Consider the following 25,535-nt stretch of genomic DNA (forward strand, 5'->3'; position numbering starts at 1 on the left):
CTGGGCAGTGGGGGCATCTGTGGGTGAGGGCCCCTTGGGATCATGTGTTGGGGCTGTTGGGGTGGGTAGCCCTGCTGAGGGTGTTGAGGCTGATAGCCCTGTGGTAACTGGGGCTGGTAGCCATGCTGGGGTTGTGGCTGGGGCGGACCAGGATATGGTTGTTGATACTGGGGGGGCATGGGTGGTCGGGGCTGGTGCTGGGGGGGCATGTACTGTGGGTAACCCTGCTGGGCCTGGGGTCGGGGCCCGGGCATAGCCCTTGGGGCAGACTGGTAGCCAGGGGGCAGCTGCCCAGGAGGGTGTTGGTACTGCTGCTGTGGATGTTGGTGTGATACCTGGCTGGGCGCTTGCATGGGCACCCCAGGCTGGGTCATGTACTGTGGGTACACACCCATCTGTGGGGGAACAGCGTAGCCTGCAGAGACAGTATGTGGTACAGGGTGGCGTGGGGCTGAGTTATAACTGAGGATGGGGGTCTGGATACTATCTACTGTAGTAGTGGAGGGACGGAAAGGGGCACGGGCAGGCCCGACTCCCCCAGTTTGGGGGGCTTGCGGCTGGGGAGGGCCATAGCCAGAAACAGGGGTCTGCTGGGGGGGTAGCTGAGTGAAGGGTCCGCGAGGGAAACCCTGGGCGGGGAGCGGGCCAGGGAAATGGTGCGGGCGAAGGTTTGGGGGGAACTGAGGGGTATAGAGTGGTGCCCCAGGTGCCCCTGGCCAGGGTATTGAAGCATTGCCACCCAGATTGGCACCAGGAAGGAAAGCCTCAGGTCCCGGGCGAAGGGCAGAGTGCAGGGAGGGGTGGTCGGGGGGTAGACTACGGAGCTCATCAGGCAGGTCTCCTCCCAGGCTCAGTATAGCAGCGTTGATCTGGGCTAGCTCAGCATCCTCAAGACTAGAACAGGCAGAGTCCACGTCTGAGCCCCCCTTGGACCCCAGGGACGGTTTGGCTGCAGTGGGCCGAGAAGGGGGATTCTTCTGGGTCTCCCTGTCCAGCACGGCCTTCCTCTCCTCCTCCCTGCCCTGACACAGAGTCTTCGCTCTCTCCAGCAGGCGGGAGGACTTGGTCTCCAGGTCCTCGTAGAACTCCTTCCCCTCCTGGGACTTCTTCATCAGGTCCTCGTAAGCCTCGTAGGACGCCACCAGGGTCTGCACCGTGCCGTTCCACCTGAGAGTTGGAGCGAGAGAAAGGAAGGAGGAGAAGAGGAAGAGAAAGGGAGAGGTGAGAACTTCTTCAGTAACAATGCTTATGTTTCTCGTGTTTCCATTTGTCTGCTCCGATTTGTTTGTGTGTTCTGATTCTCTTTATTGGCCCCGTCCCTATTGCATTGGACTGGAACAGCGTCCTTTGACAAATAGTACTGGTGTCCCACAAAAACCCTTCCCAAGACCTTGCTCACTTGTGTTCCGTCTCGGCGAGGCCCTTGCGGACCGAGGCGTATTGCACGTTGGCTTCCGTCAGCGCCTTGAGGATGTTCTCCTGGGCAGACAGGTTCTGGTCGATGTACACCTTTACCTGCTCATACTTCTTCAATTGCTCCTCAAACAACCTCTATAGGGAGGAAGGGAGAGAGAGAGGGAGGGGAGAGAGAGAGAGAGAGCAAGAGAGAGGCAAATGTTACATATAGTGTGTTTAGAAGCATGCGTTAGTCTAGAATTTCCTGAAGATCAAACACGCACACAATGTCTTGTACCTTCATGTCAGTGCGCTCGGTAGTGACAAGGGAGGAAGTGATGTCGTCCTGCTGGATGAGGTCACGCAGCTGTTTTTCCAGGGTGCTCCTCTGGTCCCTCATCTCCTGCACCTTACCCAGGATCCTCTTCATGCACTGCAGCCCCGCCACCTCCTCTGTAGGAACACACACACACACTCACATTTAGAAACACACTCCAAATGACACCATAAACACCACAACTCTTTTCCACTTTCCTATACCCACCCTGGTTGAGTTGGGGCCTCGGCAGGGCGTCTCTCAGGGCATCCAGTGGTCCCCCCAGCAGCCTCAGGTTACTGATGTGCAGGTTCATGGCTCTGTGCAGCTCGGTGTTGGTGAAGCTGGCCTTCTCATGGGCCTCCATGTACTTCTCCAGGTCTCTGCGGATCTCAGCCAGGGTCTGGGCATGTGCCTGGGGGTGCAGCTCTGCCGCAGGGCCTCCTCCCACCGCCTCTTGCAGCGCCCGCACCCCGGCCTCGTCCTCCTCCAGCACGTCCCGGATCTCCCTCAGAGACGCCTCCACGTCCGTGAATACACCAGACAAGACTGAGGGAGAGAGACATAGGGATAGTATCGAAAGGCATAATAATAATAATACTTATTTTCCACCATAATTTGCAAATAAATTCATTAAAAATCCTACAATGTGATTTTCTGGATTTTTTCCCCCTCATTTTGTCTGTCATAGTTGAAGTGTACCTATGATGAAAATTACACCTCTCTCATCTTTTTAAGTGGGAGAACTTGCACAATTGGTGGCTGACTAAATACTTTTTTGCCCCACTGTATGTGTGTGTGTGACATGTGTACGTGTGTGTCCCAGGCCCAACCACTCACCCTGCATGGACTGAATGAGGCTCTTGACGGTGTCTGGTCTGACACTGAGCGCAGCACACTTCTCCATCAGTACGGGGGGGATGTGACTGTACATGTCCAGGTTATCTACTGAGTCTGGCTCCAGACCCAGAGAGTCCATAAACTGCCTGTAAACCCAGAGCTACGTCAGTAACCACACAAAGTCACTATATTAAATCGTAATAGGCGTCCCTAGACGACACAAATACACACACAGCCTCTCCGACTCTCCTACTCACTCTAGAGTCTCATTCCTGCTGTCTATCTTGGCCATGATGTCCCGTAGCAACTTGGCCTTCTCTTCACTGTAGAGAGAGGAGGCCTCGTGGGCAGCCATGGGCACCAGCTTGGCAAACAGGTCTGGTCCTGTGACACTGGGATCAGTTGGGTTCACGGGCAAGGCCTTCACCAGGGGGGCACCTAGAGAGGACATGATGACAATGAAAATCCAAATATAGTACATGAAATGCAGGAGAGGTTGTGTGTGAGGATAGGTCAGAGGTCAGGGTTCAATGTGACCTTTGACGGAAGCAAGAGTCTCCAACGAGGGCACAGTCTCATGGTAGATGAAGTCATTGTCTTTCTTGGCAGAGTTGAACCTACAAGGGACAGGGGATAAGGAATATCAAAATAAAAGGAGAAGACGGAGCAGAAAGAATGTGTGTGACTGTCTACCAATCTCAAAGGGTAAAGATTGTACCAACCTACCCACAATCATAAGTGAATATACAGTAGAGATTATAGCTGCTTACTTTCCCCCTATCACGTCCATGGTGAACTTTAAGGCCTCCTGCACACTGTCCGGCTGACCCTGTTCAAACAAGAGAGAATGAGAGAAGAGGGCATTGAGGGGAAGGAGCATAAAGACAGTTCCTTTGTTATTGTAACAGATGCAAAAGAATCCATTTCAGAATGGCAAATGACAAAGGTTACACACAAGAGTCAATTGGAAGGTGACTGTACCTTGGCCAACTTGATGGCTTCACTGAGTTTGTCTAAGGAGCTCTGCAGGTAAGCCAGCTTTAGAAAAACAGGTGTATAAGGAGAGACATTAGTATGTAGAGGAATGGAGGTATGCAGAGGAATATACACGGGGGGAGTAGGGATAGTCAAGAAGGTGACATACCCGCTCTCCATATTTCTGTTGTTCCTCAGCCTGCTTCCCCATATGCAGCTGAAAAAAATATGTTATTCAATAAAAAAAAGAGTATCCGTAAACCAAATTGAGAACACATTCGCAATACACTCCCTCACAACTCACTGTCCTGTCTCAAACTCACATGGGCGATGGAGGCAAAGTAGTAGATCTTCATTTGCACCAGTTTCTTCCAGTCCTTCTGGATCTTACCCAGCATGGAGGCTGTGTCAGAGTTCTCCAGAGCCCTGCACGCCTCCTTATAGTAGTCCACCACCTAGACCAGGCCAACAACAGAACAGTCGCACACCTAGGTCATACTCATTAGGGCACACCGTAGCGAAACGTTTTGCAACAGAAAATAATTTGCATTTTCTTATTGGATAAGTTCAGTTAGTCCCGCCCCGTTTGATTCCTATTGAGAACAACAGTGCTCTATGGCAACTGAGGTCTAGAGGGTGTAATCGTGCCCTGCTACTACGTCTTGTGTTGAGAGAAGGGAAATTTACCTGAGCACTGATGCGGGCTACAAGGAAACTCTTCCTGTTGTCCAGCATGGACTTCTCCAGGAGACACTCCTGAGCCTGACCCTGAATGGAGACAAATAACCACGATGAAGTGTGTGTGTTCATGCGTGTGAGAACACATGCATGTGGGGCACGTGTGTGTGGGGCACGTGTGTGTGCGATAGTTACCAGCATGAGGTTGATGTTGAGGTTAAGGATCTGGTGACTCATGTCCACGCTGAAGTTGTGGCTGAAGTGGTCCCTCAGGTAGGAGAAGGCCCCCGCGGAGCACTGGAAGTGTGTACATGACACCTTCATCCCCTAGAGGGAGAGAGAGAGAGAGAGGGGAGACAGAAGGGAGTGAGGAGGTAAGTGATAGAAAGAGGAGGACAATACAATGTCCGTGTGAGATGTCATGGAGAGAGAGGTTAACGTGTTGCTTCTGCTCACCTCTTCTGACACCCTGTTATCCATGGCTCCCAACATGGAGTGGAGAGCACCTACAGAGAAGACAACATCATGGCAATCAGGAAATAGCTGTTTGACGGCTGGTTAGGCCCTCAGTGCGGATCGAAGGTCAGTTTTACACTTCACCACTCAATGGTTCAACTCACCCAGGTTGTAGAGGATGCAGGCTTGCTCATAGCTGATGTCATCATGAGTGACTGTTTTTCCAGAAAATATTTCTGTCCTGATAAGAGAAGGAAATTGTTGACACACTGTTTTGCATACATGAGGGTGTGGTGTGTGTCTACATGTATGGGCCTGTCTGTATTTGTATGTATTATGGATCCCCATTAGTTCCTGCCAAGGCAGCAGCTTATCTTCCTGGGGTCCAGCAAAATTAAGGCAGTTATATACAATTTTAAAAACAATACAACAGATTTTTATGACACATTAATAAGTGTGTTCCCTCAGGTCACTACTCTACAAGCACATATCTACAACACAAAATACATGTGTATGTGTATAGTGAGTATGTTATAGTGTGTGTGTCTCTTCACATTCCCGGCTGTTCCATAAGGTGTATTTTATCCGTTTTCTTTTAAATCAGATTTTACTGCTTGCTTGAGTTACTTGATGTGGAATAGAGTTCAATATAGCCATGGCTCTATGTAGTACTGTGCGCCTCCCATAATCTGTTCTGGACTTGGGGACTGTGAAGAGACCTCTGGTGGCATGTCTTGTGAGGTATGCATGGACGTCCGAGCTGTGTGCTAATAGCTTAAACAGACAGCTTGGTGCATTCAACATGTCAATGCTTCTCGCAAATACAAGTTGTGAAGAAGTCAATCTGTCCTCTACTTTGAGCCAGGTGAGACTGACATAATGTTAAGTCTCCGTGTACATTTAAGAGCCAGCCGTGCTGCCCTGTTCTGGGCCAATTGTAAGTCCCTGCCTTCCCTGCGGGCCCAAAGAGCAAATTAAGTGCACTATAGGCCTACCCCTGGCCAATCAGATGGCTCAGATGACTGTGTCTGCCGTAACGTAGCGTGGCAAAAAAGAAAGCTGCAGAAAGTTGATACTGTGAGATTTCTAAACGTTCAAAACCATGACTAGAGAGACACTGTCAACAAATACAGCAAAGAGATGCTGATGCTGATGACTGAGTTCATGTTTAAGTTCTTACTCAGCACTGTCAACACTTTTATAAGGCATAAAATGCGCGTTGTTCCTATATCCACTCAGCGCTACAACAAGCACTGCAGCAGTAATGAATAAGTAGGAAAGCTGTAGGCTTGTGTTACTGTTATTATTATTACTGGCTTGGGTCTTTTTTAATATCAAGGAATATTTCACTTTTTCTGTTCAACATGACTTTGTGCATGAGGCAGAAATAATCCGGTGCGTGTCGAGTTTCGCCAGCTGGAAGATGGTGTCCCTTTTAGGTCAGTGTTAGTGGAGGAAAGGGAGAGCGGAGGGATGTTGAGAGGCAGATCCTCAGTCTGCTGCCCTCTCCCTCCACTGAGACTGACCATCAGATGCAGGCACCATTGCCCCCCCCCATAATTATTGAAATGTATGGTCATTCAGCTGTGCTTCACAAGTAATACAACAACGGATCTATTACCGGCATGATCATATAGCCTACCTCAAATGTTACAATGTCATTTGAAAAGAAATGCCCAAACAACAATGCATTGGCAAGGCAATTAAAGCAAAGCCAATATGCAGTGATAATGTATTGGACCTATGACTTACTGCACAAACCTCATTGCTACAGTACTATTATTAATTGATTGTTGCATAGGCTTACGTTTTTTAAAGTCATGTTAAAAAAATCTGAGCGGTAGATCTCGGCTTGCATTTTGACTCAGTGATCTTGACTCAGACAAGGTTGATGATCCGTGTTCTAGAGTTTTCCCTGTTAACACTATCAACCTTACTGAAACAAAACAAACTATGCAAGAGATTTTGTTGTAGGCAGAACGCATCAGAGTAGGATCAGAGTAGGATTCTTCAGCCTGGTGCGGTATAAACAATCAGAGCTGCAGTAGGCCTATATGCAAATAGCTCATTGCCATTTACATTGAACTGAACTGTGTTTGCAGCATGAGCGGTCGTGAGTAGATGCGCTTAATTTGAAGTCAAAGTAAGAGCTGCTGTAGCCACATGTGCACATTTTGTGCACATTTTGTTCATGTCCTTTGCTATTTAGTGAGTTATTAGCCCAGTTATAGTCAGCAATAGGGGAGTGATTGCTTCCTACAAGAGCACAAACCATATACATCTCTAGACGTCTTTGAAAAGTGAGTCAGGCAAAGAGCGTTTTTTTTATGTCTTAAAGGGGCCGTGTTGTATTTTGAGACCGGCTTGAATAAGCTAAGTAGCCAATAGGTAAAGAGTAGAATAATTTGGCTGATTCTCTGTAATAATGGTATGGGAATAATAAAGCATTTTCATTTGTAAAGTGGTTTCTTGCATCATACAACCCAACAACATTTTCAGTCACCTCCTTGTCTGAAGGACAAGTGGATAAACAGGTTAATGTCAAGCCCTGCATGTTTTTTTCAAAAGTCTCATGGAATGTAGGCCTACATTAAACACCGCACATTGGTTGCTACGTTAGGCTGAATGATAGAACAGCTGTTTCCACATTAAAATGTTATGGGATGCATTTTCTCAATTGTTTTGATGTTAGTCCACTCTGGTAGGCTTACGTTATGATCAAATAGCCACAGTAGCCTACATGGCCACCTCTAAAACTGTAAAGTGGGTACTGACTCCGGGTTAACAAACTCCGGGTTAACAGTAAACGCACGCTGGAAGTTGCACAGAATTTTCACAACGTTCATAGGTCACGTTAAGCAGACCTGAAATTTGCTCAGTGCCTGAAAAAAATTGAGGGAACATTACATTACACATATGCCTTTCCAGCAGCAGATTACTATAGATAATGTCAAAAGTTGCACTGAAGACCAAATGTAAAACAGGTCCCACAATCCTTTTATTTACTCATTATTATTATTTTGTTAGCCAATCATCAGTCATTTGTGTAAGTGGCGTACATGTTGAATGCCCATCCCTATAAGCGTTTTGAAAATCTGGTCAAACACTATTTTGTCCAAAAGTTTACTAAGGGTTGGTAACAGGCTGATTGGTCGGCTGTTTGAGCAGGTTGCTTTGCTATTCTTGGGGAGCAGAATGACTTTTGCTTCCCTCCAGGTCTGAGTACACACACTTTCCTGTAGGCTTAGATTGAAAAGATGGCAAATATTAGTGGCAATATCATCCACTATCACCCTCAGTAATTTTCCATCCAAGTTGTCAGAACCAGGTGGTTTGTCATTGATGATAGACAACAATATTTGTTTCACCACTGCCACACTCACTTTACAGAATTACAATGCTTGTCGTTCATAATTTGGTTAGTTATGCATGGATGTGGAGGTTCAGAATTTGTTGTTGGCATGTCAAAGTTTGCTAATCTTGCCAATGAAAAATTTATTAAAGAAGTTGGCAATAACAGTGGGTTTTGTGATGAATGAGCCATCTGATTCAATGACTGATGGAACTTAGTTTGCACAAAACTGTATTTAAGGTGATCCAAACCTTTTTACTATCGTTCATCTTTGTTTCACAGTAACTGTTTCTCCAGAAAATATTTCTGTCCTGGTAAGAGAGAATGAAATTGGCGACACACTGTATTGCATACCTGAGGGTGTGGTCTGTGTCTACACGTATGGTAGGGAGAGCTTATGAAAGTGTGTGTGTGTGTTTGCTCACACTTTATTTGGATAGTTCAGATTGTCCATCTGTAGATGCTCTGTGGATGCTCTAGTGATATCTGCAGATAAGCAACTGCTTGCTAAGGTTCCTGTTAGGGAGGGTTTAGAATAAGGGTTGGGGTAGAGTTAAGGTTGGGGCTAGGGTTAAGTTTAGGGTTAGGATGAGGGTTAATGGTAGGGTTAGTAGATAGTCCATCTGTAGATGCTCGACAGACTATCCAAATAAAGTGTTAGCTTGTGTTCTTCCGGTCGTTCCGTAGCTGTCTGTGGAAGAGTATGAAAGCAACTGTGTGTATGATAATGATCTCATGGGTAAGTGTGTAAATATAGGGCTCTCCTATGTGTACTTCATTGCCTCATACCATGAGATGGGTACTGCTGCTTCCTGCCCAGGCCCCAGAGGCACACGGCTCTGGAGGTAGTGCAGCTGCCCAAAGTACTTCCTCAAAATGCTGCAGCCCTCAAAGTCCCGCGTCACATTCACCGCACCCTGCCACAAACACTTACTTATTATAGGATAGAAAGACAGTACAGTATAGTATATGGCCGACATAACAAATAAATCACAACATATGACATTTGCATAGCACTCTCAGTTCCAGTTCATACCTGTCTCAGTGTCTCTAGCTTCTTCAGTTGTTCATTATAGCTGTCTGGATTCTCCCCATAGTTCTTCAGGATGAACTAAAAGAACAGAGGGAAAGCAGATAAGAGGGGCCACTGGGAGCTCAGCAAATAACCGTTACTTAACCAATAAGGTATATTCATTCAATCAGAAATAGACTTACAGTACCAGTCAAAAGTTTGGGTTTTTCTTTATCATTACTATTTTCTACATTGTAGAATAATAGTGAAGACATCAACACTATGAAATAACACATATGGAATCATGTAGTAACCAAAACAAAGTGTTAAACAAATCAAAATATATTTTATATTTGAGATTCTTCAAATAGACACCCTTTGACTTGATGACAGCTTTGCACACTCTTGGAATTTTCTCAACCAGCTTCATGAGGTAGTCACCTGGAATGCATTTCAATTAACAGGTGTGCCTTGTTAAAAGTTAATTTGTGGAATTTCTGTCCTTCTTAAATACGTTTGAGCCAATCAGTTTTGTTGTGACATGGTAGGGGTGGTTTACAGAAGATAGACCTATTTGACCGGTGGAAATCTGTACTTTGGTCTGATGAGTCCAAACTTGAGATTTTTGGTTCCAACCTCTGTGTCTTTGTGAGACGCAGAGTAGCTTTTGTGGATCCCACCGTGAACAAGGTGATGTGATGTTGCTTTGCTGGTGACACGGTCTGTGATTTATTTAGAATTCAAGGCACACTTAACCAGCATGGCTACCACAGCATTGTGGAACTATATGCCATCCTAAGTAACTTCAATATGCTGCCCTGCATCCCCACCATCTCATTGTTCCAGCAAGATCCAGCACAAATTTAGCACTGACATTCATAATTAATCCATAATCCAATCCAATTAATCCATGTAATAAAAAACGACTAGATCTGCACCTATTGTGTGGACAAAGGAAATTGATCTGAATCTCGCAGACAGTGTTTTATTTATTTTATTGGTCTTTGTTAGCCGAAAGCTGGGATTTGTTCCAATCCACGTTAGGTCCATGTTAAATCTACGTTATAGCCACAAAAGGCTGGTGGGAGGAGATATAGGAGGATGGGCTCATTGTAATGGCTGAAATGGAATAGTGGAACGGAGTCTAATATGTGGTTTCCATATATTTTATGTGCTTGATACCGTTCCATTTAATCCATTACAATGAGCCTGGCCTCCTACAGTTCCTCCCACCAGCCTCCTCTGGTTATAGCGCGGTTGACATACAAAGGTTATTCCCGATTGAGCCACATGCACAGCTTTTAATGTGAATGATATATGGAGAATGTGTGGGAAAATGCCAATAAAAGCCGCGTCAGCTTCCCAGCACGCTGCTCTATGAATAGAATCCCGGCCTAAATCTCGTCTCTTGTTTAATTTGGTCGTCAAGAGACCCCACTTTATTCTCCTGTAGATGTTGAGAAGAAGAGCAGCAGTGCCGTCTGGATCCGAGCCTGAATCTTCTGACAGCGGAGAGATGAGAGACCCCACAAACTGACCAGGATGTGGAGGTTCCCACAGCCGACAGGTAATAATGGAGATATCTGGAGTAGAGGTCGACCGATTATAATTTTTCAATGCCGATACCAATACCGATTATTGGAGGACCAAAAAAGCCGATACCGATTAATCAGACGATATTTTAAAAATGTATTTGTAATAATGACAATTACAACAATACTGAATTAACACTTATTTTAACTTAATATGATACATCAATAACATCAATTTAGCCTCAAGTAAATAATGAAACATGTTCAATTTCGTTTAAATAATGCAAAAACAAAGTGTTGGAGAAGAAAGTAAAAGTGCAATATGTGCTTTGTAAGAAAGCTAACGTTTCAGTTCCTTGCTCAGAACATGAGATCATATGAAAGCTGGTGGTTCCTTTTAACATGAGTCTTTAATATTCCCAGGTAAGAAGTTTTAAGTTGTAGTTATTATAGGAATTATAGGACTATTTCCCTCTATACCATTTGTATTTCATTAACCTTTGACTATTGGATGTTCTTATAGGCACTTTAGTATTGCCAGTGTAACAGTATAGCTTCCGTCCCTCTCCTCGCTCCTCCCTGGGCTCGAACCAGGAACACAACGACAACAGCCACCCTCGAAGCAGCGTTACCCATGCAGAGCAAGGGAAACAACCACTGCAAGGCTCAGAGCGCGCTAACTAGCTAGCCATTTCACTTCGGTTACACCAGCCTCATCTCGGGAGTTGATAGGCTTGAAGTCATAAACAGCGCAATGCTTGACGCACAACGAAGAGCTGCTGGCAAAACGCACGAACGTGCTGTTTGAATGAATGTTTACGTGCCTGCTTCTGCCTACCACCGCTCAGTCGGATACTTAGATACTTGTATGCTCAGTCAGATTATATGCAACCAGGACACGCTAGATAATATCTAGTAATATCATCAACCACTAGTTAACTAGTGATTATGATTGATTGTTTTTTATAAGATAAGTTTAATGCTAGCTAGCAACTTACCTTGGCTTACTGCATTCGCGTAATAGGCAGTCTCCTTGTGGAGTGCAACGAGAGGCAGGTCGTTATTGCGTTGGACAAGTTAACTGTAAGGTTGGAAGATTGGATCCCCCAAGCTGACAAGGTGAAAATCTGTCGTTCTGCCCCTGAACGAGGCAGTTAACCCACCATTCCTAGGCCGTCATTGAAAATAAGAATGTTTTCTTAACTGACATGCCTAGTTAAATAAAGATTAAATAAATATGTTTAAAAAAATACCGATTTCCGATTGTTATGAAAACTTGAAATCGGCCCTAATTAATCTGCCATCTCCCAATCTGGAGATGGTTGTTTGGGGACGGTGGACCAGATGGATTAAGACGATTGAAAGCCCATATGTCTTGATTTTCCCTGTCTGATTGTTCATTGCATCACTGATAAAATTCCTGTCAATGTTTTGATTATGACAGGGATGATGAGGGTCTTTGTAACAATCATGATGACGGTTGTTGTTATCAATGTTGTGTTATCGTCATGATTGTTGATTGGGACACATGCTCATACAGATCCGGTGGCTGACCTGCACCAAATAAGGAGTCAGTTAGGGAAAGTCTGTTTGATCATCCTGTGTCTGTGTGACACACTAGGGCCATTTGTGACTTTCAGGACCAACTCTATTCAAGCTTGCTCCATTCCTCCCACTTTCCACTCTAGCTGCCCTGTTCACACTGCCAAATACACTATAACACCAGTCAAGGTTTCAACGCATCTAATGGTGTCTGCATACAAGGACCACAGGGGAAGGGGAGCCATGCGCATCATTGCCATGGTCAACAAAGACCGAACCACGTCTCTGTACTGTGTGTTTTGCTGCTCTGGACAGGCCCCCCAGGTCGCTCCAGCCGATGTCGTAATGCACAGCGTCCACTATGGATACCCGTATGCGGCCGCAGACATGCCCGGCCTTGAAGGACCAGGATGCAACGCCACACACGTCACTCTCACCACACACCTAGAGAGCCAGGAGGCCCTCAACCAGACATTTCTGACTATCCAGAACAGGGAGAGATGGGAGGATTTCCCCGTCCTCCAGTACTACACAGAAGAGGGCACTCTGGAAGTGATCGACTGGCCCATCAACCACTTCCTCAACCCCTCTACTGGGTAGGAGGCCCAGGAGCTGGAAGGGGACATCCACCTCAACGGCCATCTGACCACCAAGAAAGAGTGTATCTACAGGAATATGTACAGGTCGCGGTACGTGCTGCTGGCTGACTTTGACCAGCTCCTGGTCCCGGCCTCAAACATCGCTCTGCGACCCCACATGGAGGACCTACAGGGGCAGCACCCAGACGCAGCAGTGTTCTTGATGGAGACGCATCACTTCCCTGCCACGGCCGGTACCATTACTCCAGACCATTCCACACGGAGGAGGGCGCTGGAGGTGGATCTCCTCGACTACGTCTACAGAGAACCTGTTCAGGAGGACGCCACCAACTCCTACAAGATGGTGGTCAACCCCCGGCTGGTGCTGCAGACAGACATGTTTGAGGTGACACAGAGCTACATTGACACTGTTAGGGTTCTGTCAGACGTGTGTAAGCTCATGCAAGTGAAAGAAGCGCAGAAAGGGAGCTGGTCCAACGAGCAGCTGGTCCTCGATAGAAGTCTCTGGGAATTCTGAGATTATCTCATGTCCATTATTGATTACATTTTTACAGACATTAGGAATACATAAAACTCCTTGGGAGCATTTACTCAGTTAAAAGTTGGATATTGAGAATCAAAATGCAACATTTCTAGGACTACAGGGTTAAATCCATTTGAATACTATTTGACAGCACCCCTTTTGATGATTTGAAGTCTTCCAAACATACAGTGCATTAGGAAAGTATTCAGACCCCTTCATTTTTCCACGTTTTGTTACATTACAGCCTTGTTCTAAAATGGAATATTAACAAAAAAAAGTTATCTACACACAACACAGCACTATGACAAAGCAAAAAAGGATTTCTAGAAATTGTAGCAAAATCTGAAATATCATGTTTACATAAGTATTCAGACCCTTTACTCAGTACTTTGTTGAAGCACTTTTGGCAATGATTACAGCCTCGAGTCTTCTTGGGTATGACGTTACAAGCTTGGCACACCTGTATTTGGGGAGTTTCTCCCATTCTTCTCTGCAGAGCCTGTCAAGCTCTGTCAGGTTGGATGGGGAGCGTCACTGCACAGCTATCTTCAGGTCTCTCCAGAGATGTTCGATCGGGTTCAAGTCCAGGCTCTGGCTGGGCCACTCAAAGACATTCAGAAACTTGTCCCAAAACCACTCCTGCATTGTCTTGGCTGTATGTTTAGGGTTGTTGTCCTGTTGGAAGGTGAACCTTCACCCCAGCCTGAAGTCCTGAGCGCTCTGGAGCAGGTTTTCATCAAGGATTTCTCTGTACTTTGCTCCGTTCCTCTTTCCCTTGATTCTGACAAGTCTCCCAGTCCCTGCCACTGAAAAACATCCCCACAGCATGATGCTGCCACCACCATGTTTCACCGTAGGGATGGTGACAGGTTTCCTCCAGATGTGACGCTTGGCATTCAGGCCAAAGTGTTCCATCTTGGTTTCATCAGACCAGAGAATCTTGTTTCTCATTGTCAGAGTCCTTTAGGTGCTTTTTTTTGCAAACTCCAAGTGGGCTGTCATGTGTTTTTACTGAGGAGTGGCTTCCGTAAAGGCCTGATTGGTTGAGTGCTGCAGAGACGGTTGTCATCTGGAAGATTCTCCCAACTCCACAGAAGATCTCTGGGGCTCTGTCAGAGTGACCGTCGGGTTCTTGGTCACCTCCCTGACCAAGGCCTTTCTCCCCCGATTGCTCAGTTTGGCCAGCTCTAGGAAGAGTCTTGGTGGTTCCAAACTTCTTCAATTTAAGAATGGCGGAGGCCACTGTGTTCTTGGGGACCTTCAATGCTGCAAACAGGTTTTGGTACCCTTTCCCAGATCTGTGCCTCAACACAATCCTGTCTCGGAGGTCTACAGAGAATTCCTTCGACTTCATGGCTTGGTTTTTGCTCTGACATGCATTGTCAACTGTGGGACCTTATATAAACAGGTGTGTGCCTTTTCAAATCATGTCCAATCAATTGAATTTACTACAGGTGGACTCCAATCAAGTTGTAGAAACATCTCAAGGATGATCAATGGAAACAGGATGCACCTAAGCTCAATTTCAAGTCTCATAGCAAAGGGTCTGAATACTTATGTAAATAAGGTATTTTCTGTATTTTGCAAAAATGTCAAAAAACCTGTTTTCGCTTTGTCGTTATGGGCTATTGTGTGTAGATTGAGAATGTTTAAAAAATTGAATCCATTTTAGAATAAGGTAATGTAACAAAGAGTGGAAAAAGTCAAGGGGTCTGAATACTTAACGAATGCACGGTATGTTAGCAAATGTTGTATACAACAATACATTTAAAAATTACACACAATGAAGGCTACAAACTTATTACAACTGTAGTAGGCCAATCCTTCTCCTGGAGGTACACTGGGTGTGCAGGTTTCTGTTTCAGCCCAGTACTAACACACCTGATTTAACTTACCAAACCTAATCAGTTGATAATAATGTGTATTATTTCTGGGCTGGAATAGAAGCATGCTCACCCAGTAGATCAGAGAGTGGAGCAAGGTTGGCCACCTCTGGTATGGACTTTTTTGTACACCTGCAATGATGCTTTAGTAATAATAGCCTAATTACTAAGATGTGTAACATTTACAAACAAGTTAGATTATTTGTACTTTTGAAATTATATTTTGATTAATTCAATGTTGATTCATTGAAGTGAAGTGTTTAAACTTGTTTTAATTGTTAACTTAAAAACATCATTCAAGATGACCTACAGTAGTGCCAATGTTCATTCATCACAGATCACAATTCGGCAATAAAAGGTGTGAACGGGATCTGTCTCTAATTTGTCTGTGTTACCTTTTTGTCCAGTTGTGAGCTCTCCAATTGAAAATGATACCAGTAGATAATGTATATGAAGCTAACCAGAGCCAGATTTTTAACAATTCTTCTGACCTGAAATTGTTTTCCAAATCCAACCCTTATATTTTAAGTACAGTATTTTACATGAAAATAAGGAGCTAGCAACTTGTAGGCTAATTAAACGTGTAAAAAAATGAAAATAATATGGTGTGGGGAGTGTTTGTAATTTTCTACTTAGAATAGAAACTAAATCAGATGGTCAATTGCAGATTCCATTTACCCAAAGTACCCATTCATGTACGCCTATGTATTTTACAGGGAGTGAGCTATAATCATCAATTTCATGACACAAGTATAATGAAAGAGCCATAAACTATAATATGCTAATCATAATGTTAAAATATCGTAAACCAATTTGTAGCATATTACATGGAAAAGTCATGCTTAGTGTATAATTTACAATCTTATAATGCGTGTTACTGGCGTTTTCTATCCTTTGGTGCGCAAATTTCACAATTGAATTTACTCAACACATTCACGAATGGTGGCTCAGGGTTATGAGCTGTGTTGCTTTTACGCCAAACATAACGTTTTGCATTGTTGCCAAAAGGTTCAATTTTGTTTTCATCTGACCAGAGCACCTTCTTCCACATGTTTGGTGTGTCTCCCAGGTGGATTGTGGCAAACTTTAAACAACACTTTTTATGGATAGCTTTAAGAAATGGCTTTCTTCTTGCCACTCTTCCAAAAAGGCCAGATTTGTGCAATATACGACTGATTGTTGTCCTATGGACAGAGTCTCCCACCTCAGCTGTAGATCTCTGCAGTTCATCCAGAGTGATCATGGGCCTCTTGGCTGCATCTCTGATCAGTCTTCTCCTTGTATCAGCTGAAAGTTTAGAGGGACAGCCAGGTCTTGGTAGATTTGCAGTGGTCTGATACTCCATCCATTTCAATATTATCGCTTGCACAGTGCTCCTTGAGATGTTTAAAGCTTGGGAAATATTTTTGTATCCAAATCCGGCTTTAAACTTCTTCACAACAGTATCTCGGACCTGCCTGGTGTGTTCCTTGTTCTTCATGATGCTCTCTGCGCTTTTAACGGACCTCTGAGACTATCACAGTGCAGGTGCATTTATACGGAGACTTGATTACACACAGGTGGATTGTATTTATTATCATTAGTCATTTAGGTCAACATTGGATAATTCATTGAACTTCTGGAGAGAGTTTGCTGCACTGAAAGTAAAAGGGCCTGAATAATTTTGCACGCACAATTTTTCAGTTTTTGATTTGTTAAAAAAGTTTGAAATATCCAATAAATTTCGTTCCACTTCATGATTGTGTCCCACTTGTTGATTCTTCACAAAAAATTACAGTTTTATATCTATATACTAAGTATATATATATACTTTCGCAAGGCACTGTATGCATATTATTAGTAGATTTGGATAGAAAACACTCTGAAGATTCTAAAAATGTTTGAATGATGTCTGTGAGTATAACAGAACTCATATGGCAGGCAAAACCTGAGAAGAAATCCAACCAGGAAGTGTGAAATCTGAGGTTTGTAGGTTTTAAAGTCATTGACAATCAAATATACAGTATCTATGGGGTCATATTGCACGTCCTAAAGCTTCCACTAGATGTCAACAGTCGTTAGAACCTTGTTTGAGGCTTCTACTGTGAAGGATGGGGGAATGAGAGCTGATTGAGTCAGGGGTCTGGCAGAGTGGCATGAGCTGATCACGCGCTCAAGTGAGAGTTAGCTGCGTTTGATTGCATTTCTACAGACAAAGGAATTCTCTGGTTGAAACATTATTGAAGATTTATGATAAAAACATCCTAAAGATTGATTCTATACTTAATTTGACATGTTTCTACAGAACTGGAAAATGACTTTTCGTCTGATCTTTCGCCTGGACTTGCCCGCGCCTCGTGAGTTTGGATTGTGTACTAAACGCTCAAACAAAAAGGGAGTATTTGGACATAAATTATGGACTTTATCAAACAAATCAAACATTTATTGTGGATCTGGGATTCCTGGGAGTGCATTCTGATGAAGATCATCAAAGGTAAGTGAATATTTATAATGCTATTTCTGACTTCTGTTGACTCCACAACATGGCGGATATCTGTATGGCTTGTTTTGTTGTCTGAGCGCTGTACTCAGATTATTGCATGGTGTGCTTTTTCGGTAAAGCTTTTATGAAATCTGACACAGCGGTTGCATTAAGGAGAACTTTATCTAAAGTTCCATGCACAACACTTGTATTTTCATCAACATTTATGATGAGTAATTCTGTAAAATCACCGGATGTTTTGGAAGCAAAACATTACTGAACGTAATGCGCCAATGTAAACTGAGATTTTTGGATATAAAAATGAACTTTATCAAACAAAACATACAGGTATTGTGTAACATGAAGTCCTATGAGTGTCATCTGATGAAGGTTATCAAAGGTTAGTGATTCCTTTTCTCTCAATTTCTGCTTTTTGTGACTCCTCTCTTTGGCTGGAAAAATGGCTGTGTTTTTCTGTTACTCGGTGCAGACCTAACATAATCCTTTGGTGTGCTTTCGTCGTAAAGCCTTTTTGAAATCAGACACTGTGGTGGGATTAACAACAAGTTTATCTTTAAAATGGTGTAAAATAGTTTGAGATTATGAGATTTCTGTTGTTTTGAATTTGTCGCCCTGCACTTTCACTGGCTGTTGTCATATCGATCCCGTTAGCGGGATCTAATCCATAAGAAGTTTTAACCAACAATGCCGTTAAGAAAAGATACAATAAATAAGAAGTAAAAGTTACAAATAATTAAAGAGCAGCAGTAAAATAACAATAGTGAGGCTATATACAGGGGGTACAGGTACAGAGTCAATGTGTGGAGTAATTGAGCGCAGAGCAGTTGCCATACCAGGCAGTGATGGAACCAGTCAGGATGCTCTCAATGGTGCAGCTGTAGTACTTTGAGGATCTGAGGACCCATGCCAAATCTTTTCAGTCTCCTGAGGGGGAATATGTCTTGTCGTGCCCTCTTCACAACTGTCTTGGTGTGCTTGGACCATGATAGTTTGTTGGTGATGTGGACACCAAGAAACTCGAAGCTCTCAACCTGCTCCACTAGAGTCCCGTCGATGAGAATGGGGGTGTGCTCGGTCCTCCTCTTCCTGTAGTCCTCAATCATCTCCTTTATCTTGATCACATTGAGGAAGAGGTTGTTGTCCTGGCACCACACAGCCAGGTCTCTGACCTCCTCCCTATAAGCTGTCTCATCGTTGTCGGTGATCAGGCCTACCACTGTTGTGTCATTGGCAAACTTCATGATGGTGTTGGAGTCGTGCCTGGCCATGCAGTCATGAGTGAACAGGGAGAACAGCAGGGGACTGAGCACACACTCCAGAGGGGCCCCCGTGTTGAGGATCAGCGTGGCGGATGTGTTGTTACCTACCCTTACCACCTGGGGGCGGCCGATCAGGAAGTCCAGGATCCAGTTGCAGAGGGAGGTGTTTAGTCCCAGGGTCCTTAGCTTAGTGATGAGCTTTGAGGGCACTATGGTGTTGAACGCTGAGCTGTAGTCAATTAATAGCATTCTCACATAGGTGTTCCTTTTGTCCAGGTGTGACAGGGCAGTGTGGAGTGCAATAGAGATGGCATCATCTGTGGATCGTTTGGGGCGGTATGCAAATTGGAGAGGATCTAGGGTTTCTGGGAGAATGGTGTTGATGTGAGCCATGACCAGCCTTTCAAAGCACTTCATGGCTACAGAAGTGAGTGCTACGGGTCGGCAGTCATTTAGGCAGGTTACCTTAGTGTTCTTGGGCACAGGGACAATGGTGATCTGCTTGAAACATGTTGGTATTACAGACTATCAAAATAAAGAAAGTCGCACACTCCATGTATAAACTCCCAGAAATTTAATTTACCAACGTTTCGGCATCACTGCGCCTTGTGTATTACAGACTTAGACAGGGAGAGGTTGAAAATGTCAGTGATCAGCACATGCTCGGAGTGCACGTCCTGATAATGCGTCTGGCACTTTGACCTTGTGAATGTTGACCTGTTTAAAGGTCTTACTCACATCGGCTGCTGAGCGCGTGATCACACAGTCGTCCGGAACAGCTGATGCTTTCATGCATGCTTCAGTGTTACTTGCCTTGAAGTGAGCATAGAAGTAATTTAGCTTGTCTGGTAGGCTCGTGTACTGTGCAGCTCGCGGCTGTGCTTCCCTTTGTAGTCTGTAATAGTTTGCAAGCCCTGCCACATCCGACAAGCGTCGGAGCCGGCGGTGTAGTACGATTCAATCTTAGTCCTGTGTTGACTCTTTGCCTGTTTGATAGTTCGTCGGAGGGCATAGCGGGATTTCATAAGCTTCCGGGTGTGTCCCGCTCCTTGAAAGCGGCAGCTCAACCCTTTAGCTCAATGAGGGATGTTGCCTGTAATCCATGGCTTCTGGTATGTGCGAGCGGTCACTGTGGGGACGACCTCATCAACGCAGTTATTGATGAAGCCAGTGACTGATGTGGTGTACTAGGAGTGTGGTGTCAGGAAAATAACCTCACACTCAACGTCAACAAAACAAAGGAGATGATTGTGGACTTCAGGAAACAGCAGAGGGAGCACCCCCCTATCCACATCGACGGGACAGTAGTGGAGAGGGTAGTAAGTTTTAAGTTCCTCGGCGTACACATCACGGACAAACTGAATTGGTCCACCCACACAGCTAGCGTTGTGAAGAAGGCGCAGCAGCGCCTCTTCAACCTCAGGAGGCTGAAGAAATTCGGCTTGTCACCAAAAGCACTCACAAACTTTTCTCCAGAGGGTAGTGAGGTCTGCACAACGCATCACCGGATGTCCCTCCAGGACACCTACACCACCCGATGTCACAGGAAGGCCATAAAGATCATGAAGGACAACAACCACCTGAGCCACTGCCTGTTCACCCCACTATCATCCAGAAGGTGAGGTCAGTACAGGTTCATCAAAGCAGGGACTGAGAGACTGAAAAACAGCTTCTATCTCAAGGCCATCAGACTGTTAAATGAGTGGCTGCTGCCAACATACTGACTCAACTCCAGCTCACTTTAATAATGTAAATTGATGTAAAAAATGTATCACTAGCCACTTTAAACAATGCCACTTAATACAGTGCCTTGCGAAAGTATTCGGCCCCCTTGAACTTTGCGACCTTTTGCCACATTTCAGGCTTCAAACATAAAGATATAAAACTGTATTTTTTTGTGAAGAATCAACAACAAGTGGGACACAATCATGAAGTGGAACGGCATTTATTGGATATTTCAAACTTTTTTAACAAATCAAAAACTGACAAATTGGGCCTATGCCGTTCTGTACCATCACTCATTCATATATCTTTATGTACAAACTTGTGTGTATAAGGTAGTAGTTGTGGAATTGTTAGGTTAGATTACTCGTTGGTTATTACTGCATTGTCGGAACTAGAAGCACAATCATTTCACTACACTCGCATTAACATCTGCTAACCATGTGTATGTGACAAATAAAATTTGATTTGATCTCCTCAATGCCATTGGAAGAATCCCAGATAATATTCCAGTCTGTGCTAGCAAAACAGTCCTGTAACTTAGCATCTGCTTCATCTGACCACTTTCTTATTGCCCGAGTCACTGGTGATTCCTGTTTTAGGGAATTATAGATAATAGAATAAACATGACCATTTTGAGACCAAGTTGAGATTCAATGGTGGGTGGACCGGCAGCCATCTTTGTGGCAGTAATTAGAAGTTCAAATTTGTATTCAATTTCAATGGTGTACCCACTGTTCCAGATAAATTGCAGTGGTCTGAAGGGATAGGTCCATTCTATGAATTGTATTTCTATGATTCAAATGTCACTCACCCTGTACTTAAGAGCATGTTGTGTCAACTGATGGCAGGCACAACACCAAAACAGACAATGGAAAGTAGGGTCTAAATTACAACATATGTGAATATGAAAAAAAATACCTGAGTTTAAGCAGTTAGATAATTAACGTTAAAGGTTCAAATCTGTTTTTACTTTATATCTCGAAAATATGAAATAATTTGACAACCCTGTTTGTAAGCTTTTAAATGATATCAAACTCAACAGTTTATATTTTCCAGTGATGAAGACAATGGCTGTCTCATGGTATGGTTGGGTATGCAACATGAGTACTTTGAACAGTTTTATCTTTATCTTTTATGTTTTGGCATTCGGGTAAAAAAAAAAAAACTTTCTGACAACCTCTTCCATGGGCAAACGTATGGAAAGTTTTGTTTAAACCAAAAGGAATGCTGTCAAAAAGTGATTGAATTTAAATGGATTTACCCTACTGTGTTTCTATTTCCATTGAAGTCAAAGGTGACCAATGTTATGATACATACACAGCAGTACTGTAGATAAATGTTAATAATCAATGATGTGTAGTTTTGGAAGGATGTCATCAGTTTAGAGATTTTTTTCAGGCGGATTATTAAACACTTATTCAAATCTGATTAGTGGTGGATAAAATTTGAATAGTATTGACTCATGTACGCTACATGACCAAATGTATGTGGAAACCTGCTCGTCATACATCTCATTCCAAAATCAAGGGCATTAATATGGAGTTGGTCCCCCCTTTGCTGCTGTAACAGCCTCCACTCTTCTGGGAAGGCTTTCCACTAGATGTTGGAACATTGCTGCGGGGACTTGCTTCCATTCAGCCACAAGAGCATTTGTGTGCTGACTTTGCTTCCAGAGGCAGTTTGGAACTCGGTAGTGAGTGATGCAACGGAGGACAGGCGATTTTACGCACTTCAGCACTCGGCGGTCCCATTCTATGAGCTTGTGTGGCCTACCACCTGTTGACTGAGCCGTTGTTGCTCCTTGACATTTTCTCTTCACAATAACAGCAATTACAGTTGACCATGGCAGCTCAAGCAGGAGAGAAATTTGAAAAAGGTGGCATCCTATGACGGTGCTACGTTTAAAGTCACTGAGCTCTTCAGTAAAGCCATTCTATTGCCAATGTTTGTCTTTGGAGATTGGAGAAATCTTTCCTCACCAATCTACACACAATACCCCACAATGACAAAGCAAAAACAGGTTTTTAGAATGTTTTGCAAATTTATAAAAATAAAAACAGATACCTTATTTACATAAGTATTCAAACCCTTTGCTATGAGACTTAAAATTGAGCCCAGGTGCATCCTGTTTCCATTGATCATCCTTGAGATGTTTCTACAACTTGATTGGAGTCCACCTGTGGTAAATTCAAGAGATTGGACATGATTTGGAAAGGCACACACCTGTCTATATAAGGTCCCACAGTTGACAATGCACTTTAGAGCAAAAACCAAGCCATGAGGTTGAAGGAATGGTAAGGAGAGCTGAGGCAAGATTGTGTCAAAGCACAGATCTGGGGAAGGGTACCAAAACCTTTCTGCAGCCTTGAAGGTCCCCAAGAACAGTTGTTTCCATCATTCTTAAATGGAAGAAGTTTGAAACCACCGAGACTCTTCCTAACGCTGTCCGCCCGGCCAAACTGAGAAACAGGGGAGAAGGGTCTTGGACAGGGAGCTGACCAAGAACCCGATGGCCACTCTGACACAGCTCCAGAGTTCCTCTGTGGAGATGGGAGAAGAAGGACAACCATCTCTGCAGCACTCCAACAATCTGGCCTTTATGGTAGAGTGGCCAGATGGAAGCCACTTGGAGTTTGCAAAAAAGCACCTAAAGAACTCTCAGACCATGACAAACAAGAGTATCTAGTCTGATGAAACCTAGACTGAACTTTTTGCCCCGAATGCCAAGCGTCACGTCTGGAGGAAACCTGGCACCGACCCTACCGTTTAGCATGGTGGGGATGTTTTTCAGCAGCAGGGACTGGGAGACTAGTCAGGACCGAGGGAAAGATGAACTGAGCAAAGTACAGAGAGATTCTTGATGAAAACCTGCTCCAGAGCGCTCAGGACCTCCGGCTGGGGTGAAGGTTCACCGTCCAACAGGACAACAACCCTAAGCACACAGCCAAGACAATGCAGGAGTGGCTTTGAGACAAGTTTCTGAATGTCCTTTAGTGGCCCAGCCAGAACCCGGACTTCAACCCGATCAAACATCTCTGGAGATGACTGTGCAGCGACGCTCCCCATCCAACCTGACAGATCTTGAGAGGCTCTGCAGAGAAGAATGGGAGAAACGTCCCAGATACAGGTGTGCCAAGCTTGTAGCGTCATACCCAAAAAGAATTGAGGCTGTAATCGCTGCCAAAGGTTCTTCAACAAAGTACTGAGTAAAGGGTCTCAATACCTATGTAAATGTAATATTTCAGTTTTGTCATAAATTTGCAAAAATGTCAACCTGTTTTTGCTTTGTAATTTTGGGGTATTGTGTGAAGAATTTTTTTAATCCATTTTAGAGTAAGGCTAACAAAATGTGGAAAAAGTCAAGGGGTCTGAATACTTTCCGAATGCACTGTACCTGCATCACATGTAATCTGCTAAATTTGAACCTGGATGACAAATACATGATCAATCTGTCTTAACATTGAATCCTGAATCTTATCAACATTCCCTTGTCATGATTGTCTATGACCCTTTTGGCTGGACTGGGAGGATTTGGCCTCCAAATGGCTCTGGAGCAATCCCATCATGCCCTGCTGTGGTAAGTATTGTCCTGTCAGTGATGAGCCTCTCTAATAAGCAGCTACTTATAGTCAGACTCACTGGAGCCACAGTCTGGAGGTAAAGGAGACCATTATTTGTCCTTTATTAATTACAAGCCACCCACATCTCCAACATAATATCCGCCTTAAACAAAATATATTTGTCTGCCATAGCCAAATAAATAACACACGGTTGTCTATCAGTATTGTGCTTCAACAGGACAGAGATTGTCCTGTTACAAAACTCCAGCTGCACTGCTAGCCTAAACAAAGAAACTATTATTATCTCTCCATTCATCTCCCAGCTCTCTTTCTCCTCATTTCCATTACTTCTCCATGGACTGTTATCCTTAATTTTCTTTCCAGATAAACAATCTGTCACTGCTATGATAAAAATCGTAACCTTCATTGAATGTCATGGACAAACGTTGCTAGAAAAGTGATCTGGGACTAAGGCAGCAAAAAAGAAGGACCAGAGAGGGCAACGGTCCTCTAGTACTATCTGGAGAATGAGGTGGAGGAGGAAGAAAGGAGATTGGATCGCATTAGACGCAATTGTAGTGGGTGTGTGGAAGAATTTCCTCAGGAGTATGTTATGATGACCCCCGCCCCCCCTTAATGACCACTGACAAAGGTGTGAACATATAGGATTCCAATCTACCAGACTTGCCTCTACATCAAAGCAAAATATTCCAGGGTGCATGTGACAATGACATCATTTTATAGACTAACTAGCTAGACTATCAGGCCTGCACAGAAACCAGGACAGCTAGTTCTACTATAGCTTATTTATTTGTTGTGACTGGGGTATCTGACACATTAACTACATGTTGACGTAAATAGCTAACTAATTATCAATTTAGCTAACTAACTGTAAACAAAGGCGATTGTCATGGCTGACACAGCTAAACAGATACGAGCTAGTTAACTACCTTTACTTGATGCGTCAGACTAATAACTGTCTAGATGTGCTCGATACGTATGATTATCTTCCATAATCCTTGTCTGCTTGACTTCCGATCTCAACCGCCCGGCAGTGCCCTGTTGCTCCACTCCCCTACCCATCTCACCTGCCTCACCGACGGGCTGAACTCGAACTCCCCTGCCTCTTTCAGATCCAGCCAGATCATTGGCATACGGGGGACCGCCTCCATCGCGGCCAGCGACTGCACCGAGCCTGAGTTAAAATGACTTCAATTTAAATATCACTACAGCAGTTTTAATTCAGTGGATTTCTATATATTGTTTCTTATAATCCCCAAACAACTGTGTCATGTCTCCATTTACACTTCAACAGGAAACGATGGACGCTAAGGGACGTGACGCCAGAAGGAATGTTCCAGTGCGCAAATGTTTATGGGAAATGTAGTTCACTATATTAGATCAGA

At 44.1% G+C, this 25,535-nt stretch overlaps 1 protein-coding gene across 1 annotated transcript in view; it reads right to left on the minus strand.

The window, feature by feature from the left end:
• The window catches only part of LOC135522227 (tyrosine-protein phosphatase non-receptor type 23-like), a 29,889-nt gene extending 4,422 nt beyond the window's left edge, over positions 1–25,467 (minus strand). The window contains 18 exon segments of the mRNA XM_064948298.1: positions 3–1,167; positions 1,400–1,551; positions 1,694–1,848; positions 1,940–2,260; positions 2,552–2,697; positions 2,809–2,989; positions 3,089–3,168; positions 3,322–3,380; positions 3,533–3,589; positions 3,696–3,743; positions 3,850–3,981; positions 4,214–4,294; positions 4,400–4,531; positions 4,661–4,710; positions 4,825–4,901; positions 8,802–8,929; positions 9,049–9,123; positions 25,218–25,467. Of these exon segments, the coding sequence (XP_064804370.1) occupies positions 3–1,167; positions 1,400–1,551; positions 1,694–1,848; positions 1,940–2,260; positions 2,552–2,697; positions 2,809–2,989; positions 3,089–3,168; positions 3,322–3,380; positions 3,533–3,589; positions 3,696–3,743; positions 3,850–3,981; positions 4,214–4,294; positions 4,400–4,531; positions 4,661–4,710; positions 4,825–4,901; positions 8,802–8,929; positions 9,049–9,123; positions 25,218–25,301 (3,123 nt within the window). The 5' untranslated portion in view covers positions 25,302–25,467.
• Positions 25,468–25,535: the final 68 nt, after the last annotated feature.

The sequence above is a fragment of the Oncorhynchus masou genome, chromosome 30 (assembly GCF_036934945.1).
Source record: "Oncorhynchus masou masou isolate Uvic2021 chromosome 30, UVic_Omas_1.1, whole genome shotgun sequence".
NCBI classification, from domain to species: Eukaryota; Metazoa; Chordata; class Actinopteri; order Salmoniformes; family Salmonidae; genus Oncorhynchus; species Oncorhynchus masou.